The sequence below is a fragment of the Mercenaria mercenaria genome, chromosome 18 (genome assembly GCF_021730395.1).
Source record: "Mercenaria mercenaria strain notata chromosome 18, MADL_Memer_1, whole genome shotgun sequence".
NCBI classification, from domain to species: domain Eukaryota; kingdom Metazoa; phylum Mollusca; class Bivalvia; order Venerida; family Veneridae; genus Mercenaria; species Mercenaria mercenaria.
The window spans coordinates 32,996,642-33,013,704 of record NC_069378.1 but is presented as its reverse complement, the minus strand read 5'-3'; the positions used below and the strand labels follow the sequence as shown (position 1 = coordinate 33,013,704).

At 35.5% G+C, this 17,063-nt stretch overlaps 1 protein-coding gene across 4 annotated transcripts in view; it reads right to left on the bottom strand.

The window, feature by feature from the left end:
* Positions 1–6,873: 6,873 nt before the first annotated feature.
* LOC123537834 (AP-3 complex subunit beta-2-like) overlaps positions 6,874–17,063 on the bottom strand; it is a 45,206-nt gene continuing 35,016 nt past the window's right edge. For 3 of the 4 annotated variants that reach the window (XM_045321685.2, XM_053529535.1, XM_053529536.1), the window contains 9 exons: positions 16,701–16,919; positions 16,050–16,318; positions 15,662–15,743; positions 15,234–15,373; positions 12,485–12,670; positions 11,651–11,693; positions 9,383–9,565; positions 8,266–8,375; positions 6,874–7,116 (listed from right to left, as the gene is read on the bottom strand). In XM_045321685.2, the coding sequence (XP_045177620.2) occupies positions 6,937–7,116; positions 8,266–8,375; positions 9,383–9,565; positions 11,651–11,693; positions 12,485–12,670; positions 15,234–15,373; positions 15,662–15,743; positions 16,050–16,318; positions 16,701–16,919 (1,412 nt within the window). In that variant the 3' untranslated portion in view covers positions 6,874–6,936. The remainder of the gene's footprint in view (positions 7,117–8,265; positions 8,376–9,382; positions 9,566–11,650; positions 11,694–12,484; positions 12,671–15,233; positions 15,374–15,661; positions 15,744–16,049; positions 16,319–16,700; positions 16,920–17,063) is intronic. The other variant, XM_053529534.1, reaches the window with a different exon arrangement.

The following is a 17,063-nucleotide window of genomic DNA, read 5'->3' as shown; positions in this document are numbered from 1 at the left end:
ACACAGGGATTTTTTGTAAAGGGCCTGCATATTCGAGAATGAGGCTCTCATTTGTTACATTATACTCCATGTAACATGCCCCCTGAAAGTCCTAAAGGGTATAGGTTTGATATTGACAGGCGTGAGGTCTTGGAGGTCCATCTAGAAAAATCTAGCCACTCTTTACTACTTCTTTCGGTGTATGGTTCGATAAGAACAAAAGATGATATAAATTATGCGACAAACAAGGATGATCACACGACTTAAAACTAAGTTGGTCATGAATATATTGCTTATACAAACATGAATATATTGCTTACAAATGCAAAAAAAGAAGAAAAAAAGTACTTAAGAAAACTGCATAGTAATAAGGTCCTACAATATATATCTAAAACTCACGAAGGAATTGTTACTTGTGCAGAAATTGATAGAATTTACCTCTAGAAATACGTAAATGGTAGGAGAAAAAGAAATACTGCGTGTGACAGTCAAATGATTATTAATGACGTTATTTATAGATTCATAACTCGGAGCTATTTCTTTGAAACTGTATAGGCCATCTATTAGCGATATATTTAAAACTTACCATAAAACAGTCTAAATTGAATAAGGCTTGCGGTTAATCGTATGGCCACTTTTATAGAAATTCCGTTTCCGCGGGTGGTACTTGTTAAACTCTTAGTGTTATACTAGAACTCTCCCTCAATATGAAAAGTTGTATAATCACTATATTGCACAGAAGAACGGGCAAACTTAACAAGAGGGTCATGATGACCCTGGATCGCTCACCTTAGTAATATGAGCTAAGAGATCAGGAAAGAAAGTCAAATGTAAGTAAGCATTGAAATGTTTTCCAAGTTGTGTGACTGACATGTTTCAAATGTCAAACTGATGCTAAAATATTAAGAAAGTAGGTCACATTTATGGTCATTGAAAGTCAGTTTTCAGATTGATGTGCAGAACTACACATGTCACACAAATTTCAAGGTTGTGTCTTAAAAAAACAACAAGAAAGTAGGTCAGTAGATCAAGGTCAATTCGGTGACCCTAATCACTTGGGGTCATCAGGTAATTATGATTAAACAGTCTAGGAAATATGATCTGATAATTTTTGAAGTATTTTTTCCTATATAAATCATATAACAAGTGACCCCCGAGGCGGGGCCCCTTTTCGTCCAACGGATATAATGTGAACGATCTTGTTAGAGGTCCACTACACAATGCTACATACCAAATATCAAATGCCTAGGCCTTGAACTTTCAGTCAAGAAGATTTTTAAAGATTTTTCCTATATAAGCCGATGTAAAACTTGGGACCCCCAGGGCAGGGTCACTTTTCACCTCAGGGGCATAATTTGAACACTTTTTGTAGAGGACCACTAGGCAATGCTACATACCAAATATTAAAAGCCTACCCCATGCAGTTTCAGGCAAGAAGATTTTTAAAGTGTTTTTTTTCCTATACAAGTCTATGTAAAACTTGGGACCCGCTGGATGAGGCACCTTTTAACCCAGAGGCATTATTTGAATAAACTTCGTAGAGGACCACTAGGCAATGCAACATACCAAATATCAAAAGCCTGGGCCTTGCAGTTTCAGGCAAGGAGACTTTTAAAGTTTTTCCCATTACAAGTCTACCTAAAACTTGGGACCCCCCGAGGCCGGGCCTCTTTTCATCCCAGGGTAATAATTTGAACAGTCTTGGTAGAGGACCACAAGGCAATGCTGCATACCAAGTATCAAAGCCCTAGGTGTTGTGGTTTGAGACAAAAAGATTTTTTAAGTTTTTTCCTATACAAGTCTATGTAAAACTTGGGACCCCCAGGGCGGGGCCTCTGTAATTTGAGCAGTTTTCATAGAGGACCATTAGATGATGTCACAAGCCAAATATCAAGGCTCTATGCCTTGCAGTTTTAGACAAGATTTTTGAAGGGTTTTTAAAGAGTTCTGCATGGATTTCAATTCTTTGGGCGATTTTGAAAGGGCGGCATGCAAGAATCATTCCTGTGAAGTTTGGTGTAAATTTGCTCAGTGGTTTTCAAAAAGATCTTTTTAGAAATTATTGACACACGACGGATATCGAGCGGTCACAAAAGCTCACCTTGAGCCTTTGGCTCAGGTGAGCTAAAAATGACCCAAACAATGGAAATTTAACTCTCGTCCCTATTTCTGAAATTGCATGAAACCATTCTTTTATTCCGCAATGAAATATGCCCAGAGTACATGAAAACTGTTTAACTGGAGTATTGATATCATTAAGATATTTACAGTCTACTTCAAAACACGAAGCTGTGTGCATAGTAATGGTCACTGTTTATGCAGATCTAATCGCCAAATCAAGTGAAAACAAGAGCACCGCCTTGCTGGTGCTGACGCTCATCTGATTTTTTTGTATAATGGAAAAATTGTCCTACCCATGATTTTCTAAGTCCAAAAAGGGCCATAATTCTTGCAAAAAGCAGGATGGAGTTATGTTTCTTGATGTACAGAGTCAGCTTATGATGGTGAACAACAGTTGCAAGTTTCAAAGCAATAGCTTTAAATTGATAGTTTAGGAGAAAAGTTTACCTAAACATAAAACTTAACCAAGAAATCTGATTTTCTAAGCCCAAAAGGGGCAATAATTCTGGCAAAAAGCAGGACAGAGTTATGTTTCTTGCTGTACAAGGTCAGCTATTGATGTTGAACAAGTGTTGCAAGTTTCAAAGCAATATCTTTGATAGTTTAGGAGAAAAGCTGACCTAAACATAAAACTTAACCACGCAATGCCGACGCCGATCAAGTGATGACAATAACTCATCATTTTTTTTTTTTTAAAAATCAGATGAGCTAAAAATGGGACAGACATAGAGCACAAATGAGTACATTTCATAGCACCTGCGTTCTTTTAAAAAAAGCTGACATCTGTGCCATTCATCTGAACATTTCTGTACAGTCCGACGGGGACGGAAATATTTTGTAAACTTTCGAGATATTTTATCAAATACCTTGCTCTGTCGAAATCAAGTTATTACTGATCCGATGGGCAGCTACTTAACCTTTACCCTGCTAAATTTCTAAATTGGACTGGCCCATCATTCAATTTGGGCAATACCATTTATTATTCGAAGGGGCGTTTACTGAAAATTTACTGACTGAATAGCGAACAGTGCAGACCATGATCAGACTGCGCGGATGTGGAGGCGGATCTTGGTCTGCACTGGTCGCAAAGGCAGAATCATTTGCCGCCAGCACGCTCAAGGTACAGAACATGCATATTTTCATCGAATTATTTAGGTATGTCTGTTAAGTTGGTAGAAAATCTTAATGCAGTGCAGTTCCAAGTGATTCGCTACTTAATGCAATCAAGTGGATGTTATCCTGTTATTTTCTGAGCTTTATTCTCCATATAACATTTGCCATGATCTCTGACAAATTAACCACTCATCTGTTCCAGTGGTACTGAATGGCCCACATTTGAGTCGAAAAGTGGCCACAACTCCGCCTGAAAAATTGGTTAAAAGTACCCAAAACTGAACTTTGTATTTTATACTCACATACCTGTATACTAAAATGAATTTAATCTGTTCATCCTTTCTGATGTTATTGAATGGACATAAAACATTTTGCAAAATCTTTATAATAATCATGAAAGGACAATAATTCTGCCGAAAAATTGATCAATTACAACTAAAATTGAACTTCGTCTGTATTTTACAATCATATAACTGCTTACTGAAAATGATTTCAATTCGTTCAGAAATTCAAGGCTTATGGAATGCAACACAAAAATTTAAGTCTGAAAGCCATAACTATGCCAAAAAATGGAGGATTGTTACCGAACTTGCCCATCTTATAATTATGTTGAACTTCCTAGATCTATATACCATAAATGAATGTAATTTATTCATCTGGTTAAGTTATCAGACATATATCAACCGACTTTGTTGAAAAGGGGCCATAACTCTGAAAAAATAAAAACAACTAGTGGATTGCAACCAGTATCTTCCTGGATCTGTATCTTTAGAACAAATACCCGAGTACCAAACACAATCCACCAGTCCTTTGAAGAGTTATCACTGGAGCATAATGGTTACACCAATATGGCGATTCAAGAGTATCACTTCTTGAAATTTATTTACATGGGTACAACAGAGTTAGTAATGACAATACCTTTATCCGCCATGTTGTATTCAGCTCAGAGTGCATTTTGCCAGGCTTGGATCCCTCAAGGCGCTTGCGCAGGGCATGAACCAGTCTTGCAAAATCCATGAGAAATGAATAAACCATTGCAGTTCAAGGTAATACTTAATGATCAGGCCATAGAGTACCTATTGCTAGTGTTTTATCTGCCAAAACAGACCATCATTTTAGACAAATAAATACAAAGATCTATTTTGAAATGGTGATCTTTCTGACACACAGAACGTCCACACGCCGTCAGAAGTTCATTTCTGACATCACAACTGAAGCAAGTAATCCCACTTCTGAATGTTTTCCTTATTAGGATCGATGGTAGTTGAATACTCGATTTTATACTCATTAATCAAATATAGGCTGTATCTCAGACAGAAAGTTTCATAGGTATAGATTATACAGCCTAGGTCTTCCTCTCATTAAAATCCCACAGCTGGTATACGATATAATAATCAACAAAGAAAGTAGGGTGAAATAAACTAAAGGAACATCTCAGTCTTATTCATTATACACATTTATTATCAATTTAAGCATAATGTATAGTCAAATTAACACAAGAATTAACTTTTCAATTCAATTATTTTTTCCAAATGCATTGAAACATTTAAACATATGACTGCACATTCAGTTTTACATTTACAGGTAGTTGACATGTAATGAAAATTGGCAAATTACATATTCTCTGGTTGTGATTTGGCATTCTCCAGTTTGTGTGCACTATGAGCTATTTTCAAGTCATGAGAGAGTTGAATTAATCTTAACCCTTAGCCTGCTGGCGGCAGATGATTCTGCCTTTGCGACCAGTGCAGACCAAGATCAGCCTGCACATCTGTGCAGTCTGATCATGGTCTGCACTGTTCGCTATTCAGTCAGTAAATTTTCAGTGTAAACCCCTTTGAATAATACATGGTACTGTCCAATTTGAAAGATGGACCAGTCCATTATAAAAATATAGCAGGGAAAGGGTTAATTCTAATGACAATATGTAATTGCATGGAAATATCTCATTATGGATGTACTACCTACGTATGAAAGCATCTAAAGACTGTTTCAAATATTGCACATTCTGAAAAACATAATAATTACTACAGCACTACAACGGTATAATATATTGAAAACAAATTTTAAAAAGTCTTAACATATTTATAGCATTTTAATATACCTTTATGATGTACAACTTCTAAAGCAAACAAAATGTTTTCCTTAAAGGGGCTACCTTTAGAGTAATGTGAGAATTTGATTATTTTAAAAACATGAATATGTCTGTATAGCCTTTAAAAAAATAAGCCATCAATATTTTTGTGTCCATATTTTTACTTCTTCAATGAACAAAAACAAGGAGCTGCGTTCAATAAACGCTTGATGCCCCTGGTGGCATCCTTGTCGATACAAAGCAACACAAATCCAAAACGAGGTAAAGGTCAAACTGAGTTCAGGTGATGTTTGAAGATGAGGAATGGTCACAGGTTACATCTGTATTCGTATCAATTCATTCTTGTACGCGGTACTGATGCTAGACGAAAACGGTCCCATTTGGTTAACCAAGAGATGGCCCATATAAAGCAACCTAAGTCCAAAATGAGGTCAAGGTCAAACTGAGATCAGGTGATGTCTGAAGATGAGGAATGGTCACAGGTTACATCTGCATTAGTATCAAGTCATTCTAGTAAGGGGTATTGATGCTAGACGAAACTGTTCCATTTGGTTAACCTCGTATGGACAGACGGACGGATGAACGGACAGGACAATCACTATATGCCTCCCACATCAGTAGATGCCGGGGGGCATAAAAAAAGCTAAATTCCATCTTTATATTATCAATTCTTTAATATGTGGCTAATAAATTTATAATGTCTTTTTTTTTTTAGATAGTATAGCTAAATTCCAACTGTATTACATTGACATCAATTTTTTAATGTGTGACTAATGCTTATGTAACTTTTCTATGTATCTTAATACCAAAAGCATGACTTTATAAAGAATTGATACATTTAACCTACTCAATCACATTACTTATATAAAGTCACTGATAAACTGCAAACGAAAACGCTGACATATCTCATGAGGTATGCCCCTTTAAAGCAATTTATTAACAGATTTTTGTTAAAAGATTCATTTAAAATGTAAACTAATCATTTGTGTTAACTAATTATTTTGTGTTAAAGTGGAATTTAGTATAAATATACTGAAAATTGGACTTTTGGTAATTATCCCTCTTGTGTACAAATTTACATCGTGCATAAGCCAAACAGCATTGTAACAATGCAGGGCAACATCACCACATTTCAAACTGACCTAGGTGGCCAAAATTTCCTCATCCTTCTATTGTCTGATAAAATAATTGTGAAAATTTACATTTCTTCTAAAATATAACGAATGAGTAAGCTTATGTAGAAGCATCTCCTTTTAAGTTGTGGAATCATTTGGAAAAATCAAAGCTGGTATCATATTCATCTAGGTCAGTGAACTGGCAGATGAGGTTGTTGGCATTTCAATCCTTTTACACAATGCAAACCATAACCTTGTTCTTAATGTTTTATTTCTTTCATTTCTGTGTGAAATCTAAACCAAAACCATTTAGCAAAAAATGACTAATTATTTAGGAAGTAATGACCAATGAAATGTTTTAGAACTTCTAATCACTAAATATTTCTAGGTATTGGAAGCCATTGCATGTACATCTGTCTATAGAATTCTACATTATTTTTATTTTCATCATTTATTTCACTGATACACATCATATGTCTACTGACTTAGGATCACTTCAGGATTACACTTTGATCAACTTTCCAGAGAACCTTTTACATCCTTCATTAGCATAGTTCCTATAACCATTTTTTCACAGTTTACTGTCAGTTTTCCCGTTCCATCATCTTTCACACTGACTGTTGTTAAAACTGGAATGTTTGAGGCCATTGTCTGTGCTGCAAACCTGTAGGTGCCATCCTCTGAACTTGGTACCTGCAGTGAAATTTAACAAAATTAAAGCACAAAGGTATATAACTTAAAAACTTGTATGTTTTATATATTTTTATACCCAATTGATCAGTATTTCAGAGTTCAGTTAACCGAACAAGTGTTCACAGATTCCTTACCAGCAAAAACCTATTCTCTATAAGTTAAAAACACAACATGAATCGAAGGTGGATGACAATTAATCTTAGATGTATTATTTTCAGTCAATCAACATAAATAGTTACAGCTTGCCCATTCCTTGATCACTAGATAAGTTTGGTCTAAATGCTCTGTGTCTGTATTCATAAATGATTAAATTCTGAAACTTGACACTTAAGAGAGCAAAATATTGAATGTGCCATAATTTTGCTTCCAGAATTTTACCAAACTGTCTGTAGTAGTAATAGATGATACATTCATGCAAAGCTTAATTACAATCTGTGTGAATTTAACAATGACAGAGCAAACAGAAAATCAAACATTTTAATGTCTAAGTTCCAGAATATATATGGACCAAGCTCTACTTACAGAGCTAACTAGGTATGCCTGTGACAAAGGCAACACTATAATTATGTCATGCTCTGGGGCCATATTTATCAATGTTTGAAAACTGAAACGTACCACTTAAGAGCTGAAAATATTTAAATAAACTTTCTATATAGCATATTAATACCGATAAAAAATTTCTGAGGGGTGTCTTTGTTAGTTTGGGGTTTAACGCCATTTTTCAACAGTATTTCAGTCATGTAACGGAGGGCAGTTAACCTAACCAGTGTTCCTGGATTCTGTACCAGTACAAAACTGTTCTCCGCAAGTAACTGCCAACTTCTGCACAGGAATCAGAGGTGGAGGACGAATGATTTCAGACACAATGTCTTTTATCAAATCGCCGCGGAGAACATACGCCACGCCTGAGGATCGCACTCACGACCCCGCAATCCGTAGACCGACGCTCTCCCTACTGAGCTAAGCGGGCAGGTGCTCTGAGGAGTGTCAGCTGCTGACGGAACATTAATGCAAAATTTCATCAATATCCGTGAAACTATAGAAACAATACAGCCAAATGAAGGTTAAGCATTTTAAAGTCTTCAGTTAATACTTCGGACATTACAAAACACTGATGAATACAGGCTCAGGTCAAAAGAGTAAACCTACCTGTACAACATTTGCTACCCTATACACAGCTGTGACAACAGATTTCATGTCTGTTTTATCTTCTTCTATCTTCACTTTTGCTGTATTTTCATTCATGCCGGACAGTTTACCTGCAAATCAAAGACCGTTTCATTCTGTAACACATCAGACAACATTTTTATCTAATTAAGGAGTTATTACATGCAGATCTTCCTTAACTGATGCATAAACTGATCATGACATACATGAAACATAGAACATGAACATTAACGTACATATGCACTCACAATTATAAACCTGAGGTTGAAAAATCTCAGCATGCAGCAATGCAGCTGACTCTAATTCAAACAATATACCAAGAAACGATCGAATAAACAAACACTTCCCTTCAAACTCAGCTGTTTAACCTTGAACCCTGGATATTTTTTATGAATGCTGACATAGTATATCTAGTTTTATATAACTATTAACATGGAGGTGACAGAAATGCCAACCTTACTTATTAACTGAATAGTGAAAAAAATTTCAACAAGACAGAAGTGCCAGACATTGACAACTGGTAGTGGTATATTCAAAACATGAATTTTATTTATTTATATTTTTGGGTTTATAGTCAAAGCAAAGCCATTTAAGTCATAAATGGCAGATTCTCCAGATTTTGATGGAGGATGAAGACCCAGATGTCCCTCTGTATTGTTTCAGGCCTAGGCAGAACCAATGGCCCTCTCAGCCTCTGTAAGTCAGCCGGATGACTTCCTCACATGAAGAATTCTGCATCCCATACAATATTTCCACCGCACTCTGGTCAAGGGGCAAGTGATTCAGTCGGCAACCTAAACCACTCAACCATGAAGGCGGCTATGTTCAAAACAATCCTAAGATGTTTCATTGTTTTAACCACACAAAAGACCCTTAGCAGCAATTTTATGTCTTGTAGATACATCATTTTTGATCTGCAGATCATGACCTTTTGCAACAATCTTATTATGGGTTGCAGATAATATTTTAAAGTTGCTGTCTTCAATATAACAAATACAGTTTAAATTAAGAATTTTTATCGACACAAATGTGAAAATCTTAAAAGAGGAACCACAAGTTTCATCTAATTATGATGTGGATAAAAGTTACAGTTTCTTACCCTGTTCTTTTATAAATTCCTTCTCATGTATGTTATAAGGCTGTAAAAGCTCTCCAACAGGTGCAGAAATACTGACATTGAATTTTTTCTCCTCTGTGCAGATTTCAAAACCTGCAGGTTGCGTAGTGTCATTAAAGTTTATGGCCATTAACACTGTTGTGGAATTCTTTGGTGCTAGAGCAGCTAAATAAAGATAATACAAATCATGGTTAATTGTGATACAATTATGAATAGAAATAAACAAGCAAATTCGATGAATTGGAATCCCCCGCCGAAAGGGTCAGAGTTGAGGAACGGCAAAAAAATATATCCTGCAAAAGGTTAAGAATGTTACCAAGAAGCAAATAATTTCATTAGTCAAATCAAATTAAAAGAAAATGAATGGTTTGTTTCGGTGGGGGAGGGGTGGGGGGGGGGGGGAGGATACAACAGTTTACATGTTGATTATAAATATTGGTAGAAAACGAAAAATGAAAAAAAAAAAAAAAAAAAAAAAAAAATGGGGGGGGGGGGGGGTGAGGGAGGGGGAAGGGGGTGACCAATGTAAGGTGGTGACCAGGTGTAGGTACACAACATCACATGTTTATAATAAATGTGCATGGAAAAGAATGGAAGAAGTTTAATGAAATTCTTCCAATTGGTTGGTTTGTTATGTACAGATCTGTGGATTTTTAAACAATTAAAGGGCAATAACTAAATGGAAAATTGACCAATCGAAAAAAAAACTTGAAGGGCATCGTCGCAGTATCTTGGTTCATGTCTATTTCAAGTTTGATGAAATTCTACCTGCTAGTTACTGAGAAATGGCTGCAGACGGACATTTTTCATTAAATCAAGGGCAATAACTCTGAGGGAAATTGACCTATCAAAAAAAAAACTTGACGGGCATCAGCGCAGTATCTTGGTTCATGTCTATTTCAAATTTGATGAAATTCTACCTGTTAGTTACTGAGAAATAGCTGCAGACAGACATTTTTTATTAAATCAAGGGCAATAACTCTGAGGGAAATTGACCAATCAAAAAAAAAACTTGACGGGCATCATCGCAGTATGTTGGTTCATGTTTATTTCAAGTTTCATGAAATTCTACCAAGTAGTTACTGAGAAATGGCTGCGGACGGACGGACGGACGGACGGACGGACGGACAACGCCATTTCAATACCCCCCTCCCGATTTCATCGGCGGGGGATAATAAGCCCAAAGTAGGGCCGTAACTCCAGAAAAATAATGCAACGTGGAAGTCCCAAAAACATGTGCATGTCAAAGTTAGATGATGCATACCAAGTCTCATCTAAATTGGATAAGTATTGTAGGAGGAATACAGTTCACAATGCTGTGATGTAGACATAATTTTTTTTAAGTCCAATAAAGGGCCATAACTCCAGAAAAATTAATTAGACATGGAATTCCAAATGAAATGTGTATGCCTACTTCATGTTTGAAATGTGTACCAAGTTTCATTTCAAGTAGGTAGAAACTGTAGGAGTTAAGTACACAATACTCTGATAAAATATGTCTAACTTCAAAAAAAGGGCCATAACTGAAAAAAATATAATCAGACATCAATGTCCAGATCATATGTTCAAGTTCACTTCAATCTGAACAATGCACATATTATGTAAAAATGCAAAACAGAGTTACGGCACATGTGCATTACTTGTTGGATCTTAGTGGAAAGGTATTTGAAGTTTCAATCCATTCCCAGTAGTAAGTACTGATATACTAGCTTATGCACAGCAACTTAACCAAAATTGGTAAGTTGAACGAAAGGCATTACCAAATCTGGACACAGAGGGACAGGTGAGTTCCACAGCCCTACCTATTCTTTGAATAGTCAAGCTTAAAAAAAAATGTTTTCATTTATTTCCAAGTTAGACAATTTGTATCTGAAAGCTTGGTCGAATTGTTAAACTAGACAATAACGTAAATAAAGTCCAATTTGTTTACTTGGTAAAGCAGGTATTTATTTTAATAGGTGGTTACTTTAGCACTACTGTACTGAAGGCATACTCTAGAAAATACTGAAAAAGCTCTCCCTTCACTTTGTACATCAAAATAATTAACATATGAAATTATGTCTACAATTTAATTTGCTTTTTCAGTGAATCATCTCCCTAATTTATAAATTATCAGTGCAATAATCAAACTTTTCATATGCACATAAGGTTATGAAGACATTTCTTCACCTGAATATGCTAAATTTTGACAAGAATTAAGGTGGGTAAATAAGCAAGTCCCAAAATATTTCAGACAAAAACAAAACAAACCTATTTCAGGGAAATCATGTATCTCCATACCAGACTGTATTTTCTGCAAAACAAAACAAACAAAAACATCAGTATATAAAGGTTGCGGAATTGAAAGGGAAGCTTAAATAAAACTGTTTAAGCATAAACTCTAACAAGAACTTCATCATCTAAAATATTTTGAAATCTCACAATTTTTAATATACTGTATTCTCTAGATAATCCTTTAATATTGTCAGCTTTAAGTTTGCTGTTTTAGCCGAAGAAACTGGAATGTTTAGATTTTAAATTTTAAAGATAAAAAGAATGGGAATATTATTTCTCTTTCTGGCTTTAATATTACATTGATCAGCTCATCATCTACCTAGTTCCCAATGAAAGTAATGATTTTTAAGTACATGTAGGGAAATGAGATTGTGTTCCAACGCTGACACTGACGTTTAATCATACTGGATACTAGGGAGAAAAGAAAAAGATCTATAGGTTTAGAATTACTAATAAATATTTGACATTGAGGATATTTTTAAGATACCTTGACACTTGTACAAACAAACATATGACCGTGCCATGAGAAAACCAACATAGTGGGTTAGCGACCAGCATGGATCCAGACCAGCCTGCGCATCTGCGCAGTCTGGTCAGGATCCATGCTGTTCGCTTTCAAAGCCTATTGCAATTAGAGAAACCGTTAGCGAACAGCATGGATCCTGACCAGACTGCGCGGATGCGCAGGCTGGTCTGGATCCATGCTGGTCGCAAACCCACTATGTTGGTTTTCTCATGGCACGGCTCATATTGTTAACAGATGTATCACATTCTTCTAAAAGGTCAAACTGTGACTTTTATGTAACATACCTTTTGTCCAATTTTTATGCCAGACAAAGTTTTATCACTACCATTGGTAAAGGAAAGTTCTATGGAGACCATTTTTGGAGAAAATATTGATATTGTGCGTGTGAATTTGTATGTTACGCTGAGACCATCTCCGGCCATCTTGTTCAGTAACTCGCGTGATTTGCTTTGAACCTGCACTGGGGCAAACTGAAAAACAGGCAACAGTTCTGTTATTTATACAGACACTTTGAAATGTACAGGCTTATCAAACAGAAATGGCCATCACAATAGGTGAATATAAAATTTTGTCTGAGTTACATGTATTTATAATCATCTATGTATCCCAAATTGAGTTGCTGATTATATAACTATTCTTTCATATATTACAATCAAGCTCCAATTAAGGGGACGCATATTGCTACATTCACAGTTCATACAGCAATGCGGAAGGGGTGCATATTCAAGAAATCGATGGTGGGAAAATAAAAAACATATTCCTAAACTGATATAATACTGATGGACACCTGTAATATTCAGTATTTTGTGGATAAGGATGTGGTACTATGAATGTAATAGGAAAACAGAGGTGTTTGTGAAAGTACATTCAACACAAAATATTAAGCTTTCGTATAAGGAAAAAACAGGTTTTTTACAATAACAGTGTTCCAAATAATGTTGAAGGGATGAGATTTTCTTTCTAACACACCAGGTTTGCTTAAACATGTAAAAATTTAACGCCACGTCAGTTCATCTCGGGATGGACGCCATATTTCTCATTGATAAAAAAATGTAAACAAAAAAATCAGAGTGGGATTAGCATTGCAAGGGCATAACATGACATTCTACACAATGAATACCTTAGAACAGATATCTAAGATGCTACACAGGTCAGGCGGGTTAAATGCATAATGCCGATCACTTGAAATTCATCTTGAAAAGGTGGTTAATTTTAGTTTGTTTACATGGTTTTTAATTTTCCCACGACTTCTCGGCGATTCACTGCAAATGTATTACTGCGCCGGACGAAAGGTAACTCTAATAAACAACGGGAGACAACTTAGGTGTCAGCACGTGTACGCTTTTTAAAAAAACATGTCGATGATTATAATTTCTTATCAAATAATGAATCCTATTCAGATATTCTTCTTTAATATTAGAAAATTATTAATTTCTGTGGACATTTGTCAAAAATATTACCTACAGTGGACTACTTTGCGCATCAAACTGGTTTCCGCTTCAGTTGTGAGGCACTTCCGTTATACTTTTGACAACAATAACAAAACACAAAATGAATCGATAAAGTCACTTATAAACCGACTGCTACTTAAATTAGTGTAAGTAAAGTTGTTGTTACAACATTATACATGTTCGTTATGTTATGAGATAAAGTTTATCTTGAACTGCATAATCCATTAACTACGTTTACATGATATTGCATTTACAACTTATTTGACCCCATTTTTTTACGTGAATGACAGCATTCTCGTGCAACTCGTGCAAACAGAGTTATGAAAAGTATGGTGGAGAATTCAAGGACAATTATAAATGACATTAAAATGAGGATAACTGTATATTCGTCCAGTTTTGATCATTGACATTCCTGCTGTGTATTAGTAACTTCTGTGAACAAGATTAGAATGTTGCTTTTGCACATATACACATTGATTGGACCTCTCAACAAAATTTCATACCTTATTTTAGGGATTTTTAAGACAGTACATTTTCAAAAGTTTGTTGAATGTGTTTTGATATTTAAGTGCATTGCAATTCATGAATACCAAGTTAAAAATTAATAATGGCAACATTTCTAGGCCTTTATTGTAAGCCACTAGACTTCTGTAATGATAAATGTTTAATGTATTAAGGGGAATATACTCTTTTAGTTTTGTAATGTGGCATTCCTTGACCACCGTATCTTTTCTTATGCACTACTTTGTAAACAAACTAAATAATGTGTTTTAGCTCACATATGCCAAATGAAAAGCAAGACAGTGAACTTATTTCACATTCTTTCTTTAAATTAGAATCTGTAGGACACTGATAAATGTTTGGACAAAGTGAAGCACTATTATTTTCGCACCAAAAAGTCTTAATTGTTGACTTTGAATGTATACAAGAAGTCTTATGTAATTCAACAATAACTTTCTTGTTTCAGTTTTTCTCATTTTTATTTTAGTGAGCAATCCTTTGTGTACTTATAACAGTTGAAACAGTATTCATTTCATTTACCAAAACCTTGTACTTTTTTGCAGGTAAATTTTATAATACCCCACCCACTTTTTTCTAATTTCAAAGTATGCGTCCCCTTAAGTGACCCAGAATAATATTACTGTAAGTAACAGTAAAATATGTACAAAAGAAATAAAGCACACTGCTGTTAAACCAACTTATAAAGGCCATTATTGTCTCTTACAGTTTAATAATACATCTACTTGTGCTGAGAATTTACCTGTCAACAAAATATTTTTTTCATGCCCATGACTGGTCTTTACAGAAAGAAATGACTAAATTATCATTAAATATTTACAGAATTCACAATGGTTTGATGGCAATTTTTGTCTACAGTGTTAAGTTTTGATGTTTTATGAAGGATAGTTACAGGTCTGCTGACAGACCATACTTAAGACACCTTGATAGAACCATCAATCTTCCTTGATTCAGATGGACAGCAATGATAAATAAAATTTACATTCCAAAAATGGAAATGACCTGACATTATTATCGACATAAACAAGATCCTGAATCATGTTAAAGTGAAATAAAACACTACCATTTGACTAGAGGCTGAAGCAGTATTTGTAGCTGATGATGTATTGTCTATATTTAGGGCACTAAGAGGTGTGAGTAAATCTCCAGCACCAATGGTAGGACCTCCACCAGCTCCACCTACAGGGCCTCCTGATGGTACATCTACAATTAAAATATGCTGTAAGAAAGTATCGACAAAACTTGAAAACACGATAATTTGATTTTATCCCACTACGTGATATATTCCAGTATGCAATAGGATTCATCTACTTGGCATGCCCAATCATCCCATGAAAATTCAACATTCTGGGTAAAATGGTTCTCAAGTTATTGATCGGAAATGGTTCTCCATGTTCAGGCTCCTGTGAACTTGACCTGTGATCAAGTGACCCCAAAATAAATAGGGTTCAATAAACTCTGAACTAAACGTTTACAAGTGAAGGAGTTTACCATCGCCAAAGTCCAGCAGTAGGTCAAGGTCCTGTGAAGGTTTCTTTGGTGCTTTCTTGGCTGGTGGCTTTTTCACTGGTGACTGAAAATAAAACAGATTAAGGATTTAAAGATAAACATATTGCAAAAGATCATACAGGAAGTGTCATATTTAATGGTGCAAGGAAACAGAGCATGCAATTTATCCTACATTAACATCTAAACAAGTCATATTTTTATATGTTAGCAGGAATAAAGTCCCCAACCAAATTTGCTGAGATCAAAAATATGCAAAAAGTTAAGTTTTCATCTGCTTTAAACAGTTTCATCACTGATATATATCACTGTTATGCCAAGTCTTGAGCATGATTCCTGCCATGTGATCCTGCATGTTTGTCTAGTTACAAACCTTTTTCTTCTTGACTTCCACTTCACTTTCTGTACTGCTTTCATCATCACTGCTGTCCTCTTCCTCAGAAGAATCCTCTTCACTCTCACTCTCTGCAACAACTACTTCTTTCTTCTTTTCTACTTTTTCTTCTTTCTTTGGCTTATATTTTTCTATATCGGTATCATCGCTGGACTCGGAATCCTCTTCGGAATCTTCTGACTTCTCATCATCACTGTCAGTCTCTTCGTCTTCACTCTCATCATCACTGTCTTCATCGTCAGAACTGTCTAGAGACATATGAAATACACATTAAATGACATCTCAAAAATTTGTTTCCAGACAGGCAGATACTGCTCAATCATTTAATTCCATTGGCATAAAAAAAATTGAGGTTTAAGCAAAAACCTCTATTTCATGGGTATGTTAGTCTGAACTTAAAAGATGCTAAATTAAAACAAATAAAAATTGTACTTTTTGCTTTTGATTAAACTTCTTTGCAAAAAGTAGTTCCATGACAATGATAATAATGGAACAGGAAACAATTCAAACTCTAATAAGCACAAACTTGTAAGAGGACAAAAATTTGTATTCTGTACAGAGGTTAAACTATAACTTATTATGGAACTTTAAGTAAATGACGGGGCTTTCAGAAAACAGTGAGATGATTACCTTCAGGACTTGATGACTCTGTGCTGGAGTAGAATGACTTCTCAGGCTTCTGTTTCTGTTTCTTTGTCAACGGCGTTTTCTCCGACCATGGCATAACAACTTCTACATTCCTCACACTCGGGTCCGGGGCAACCTCAGGCCATTCTGGTAACTGCTGGTACCCTGTTGCTCCCATATTGATAATGTGGGACAGGGTACCAAGCTGGTATTGGTCTCTATCTATTGGCAAAAATGTAAATGTAAAGTGTTGAAAAAACAAGAGGACCATGATGGTCCTGAATCGCTCACCTCTTCCCACATGACCCAGTTTTGAGTATGACGTCGTTTTTTCTATTATTTGATATGCTGACCTAGTTTTTGAGC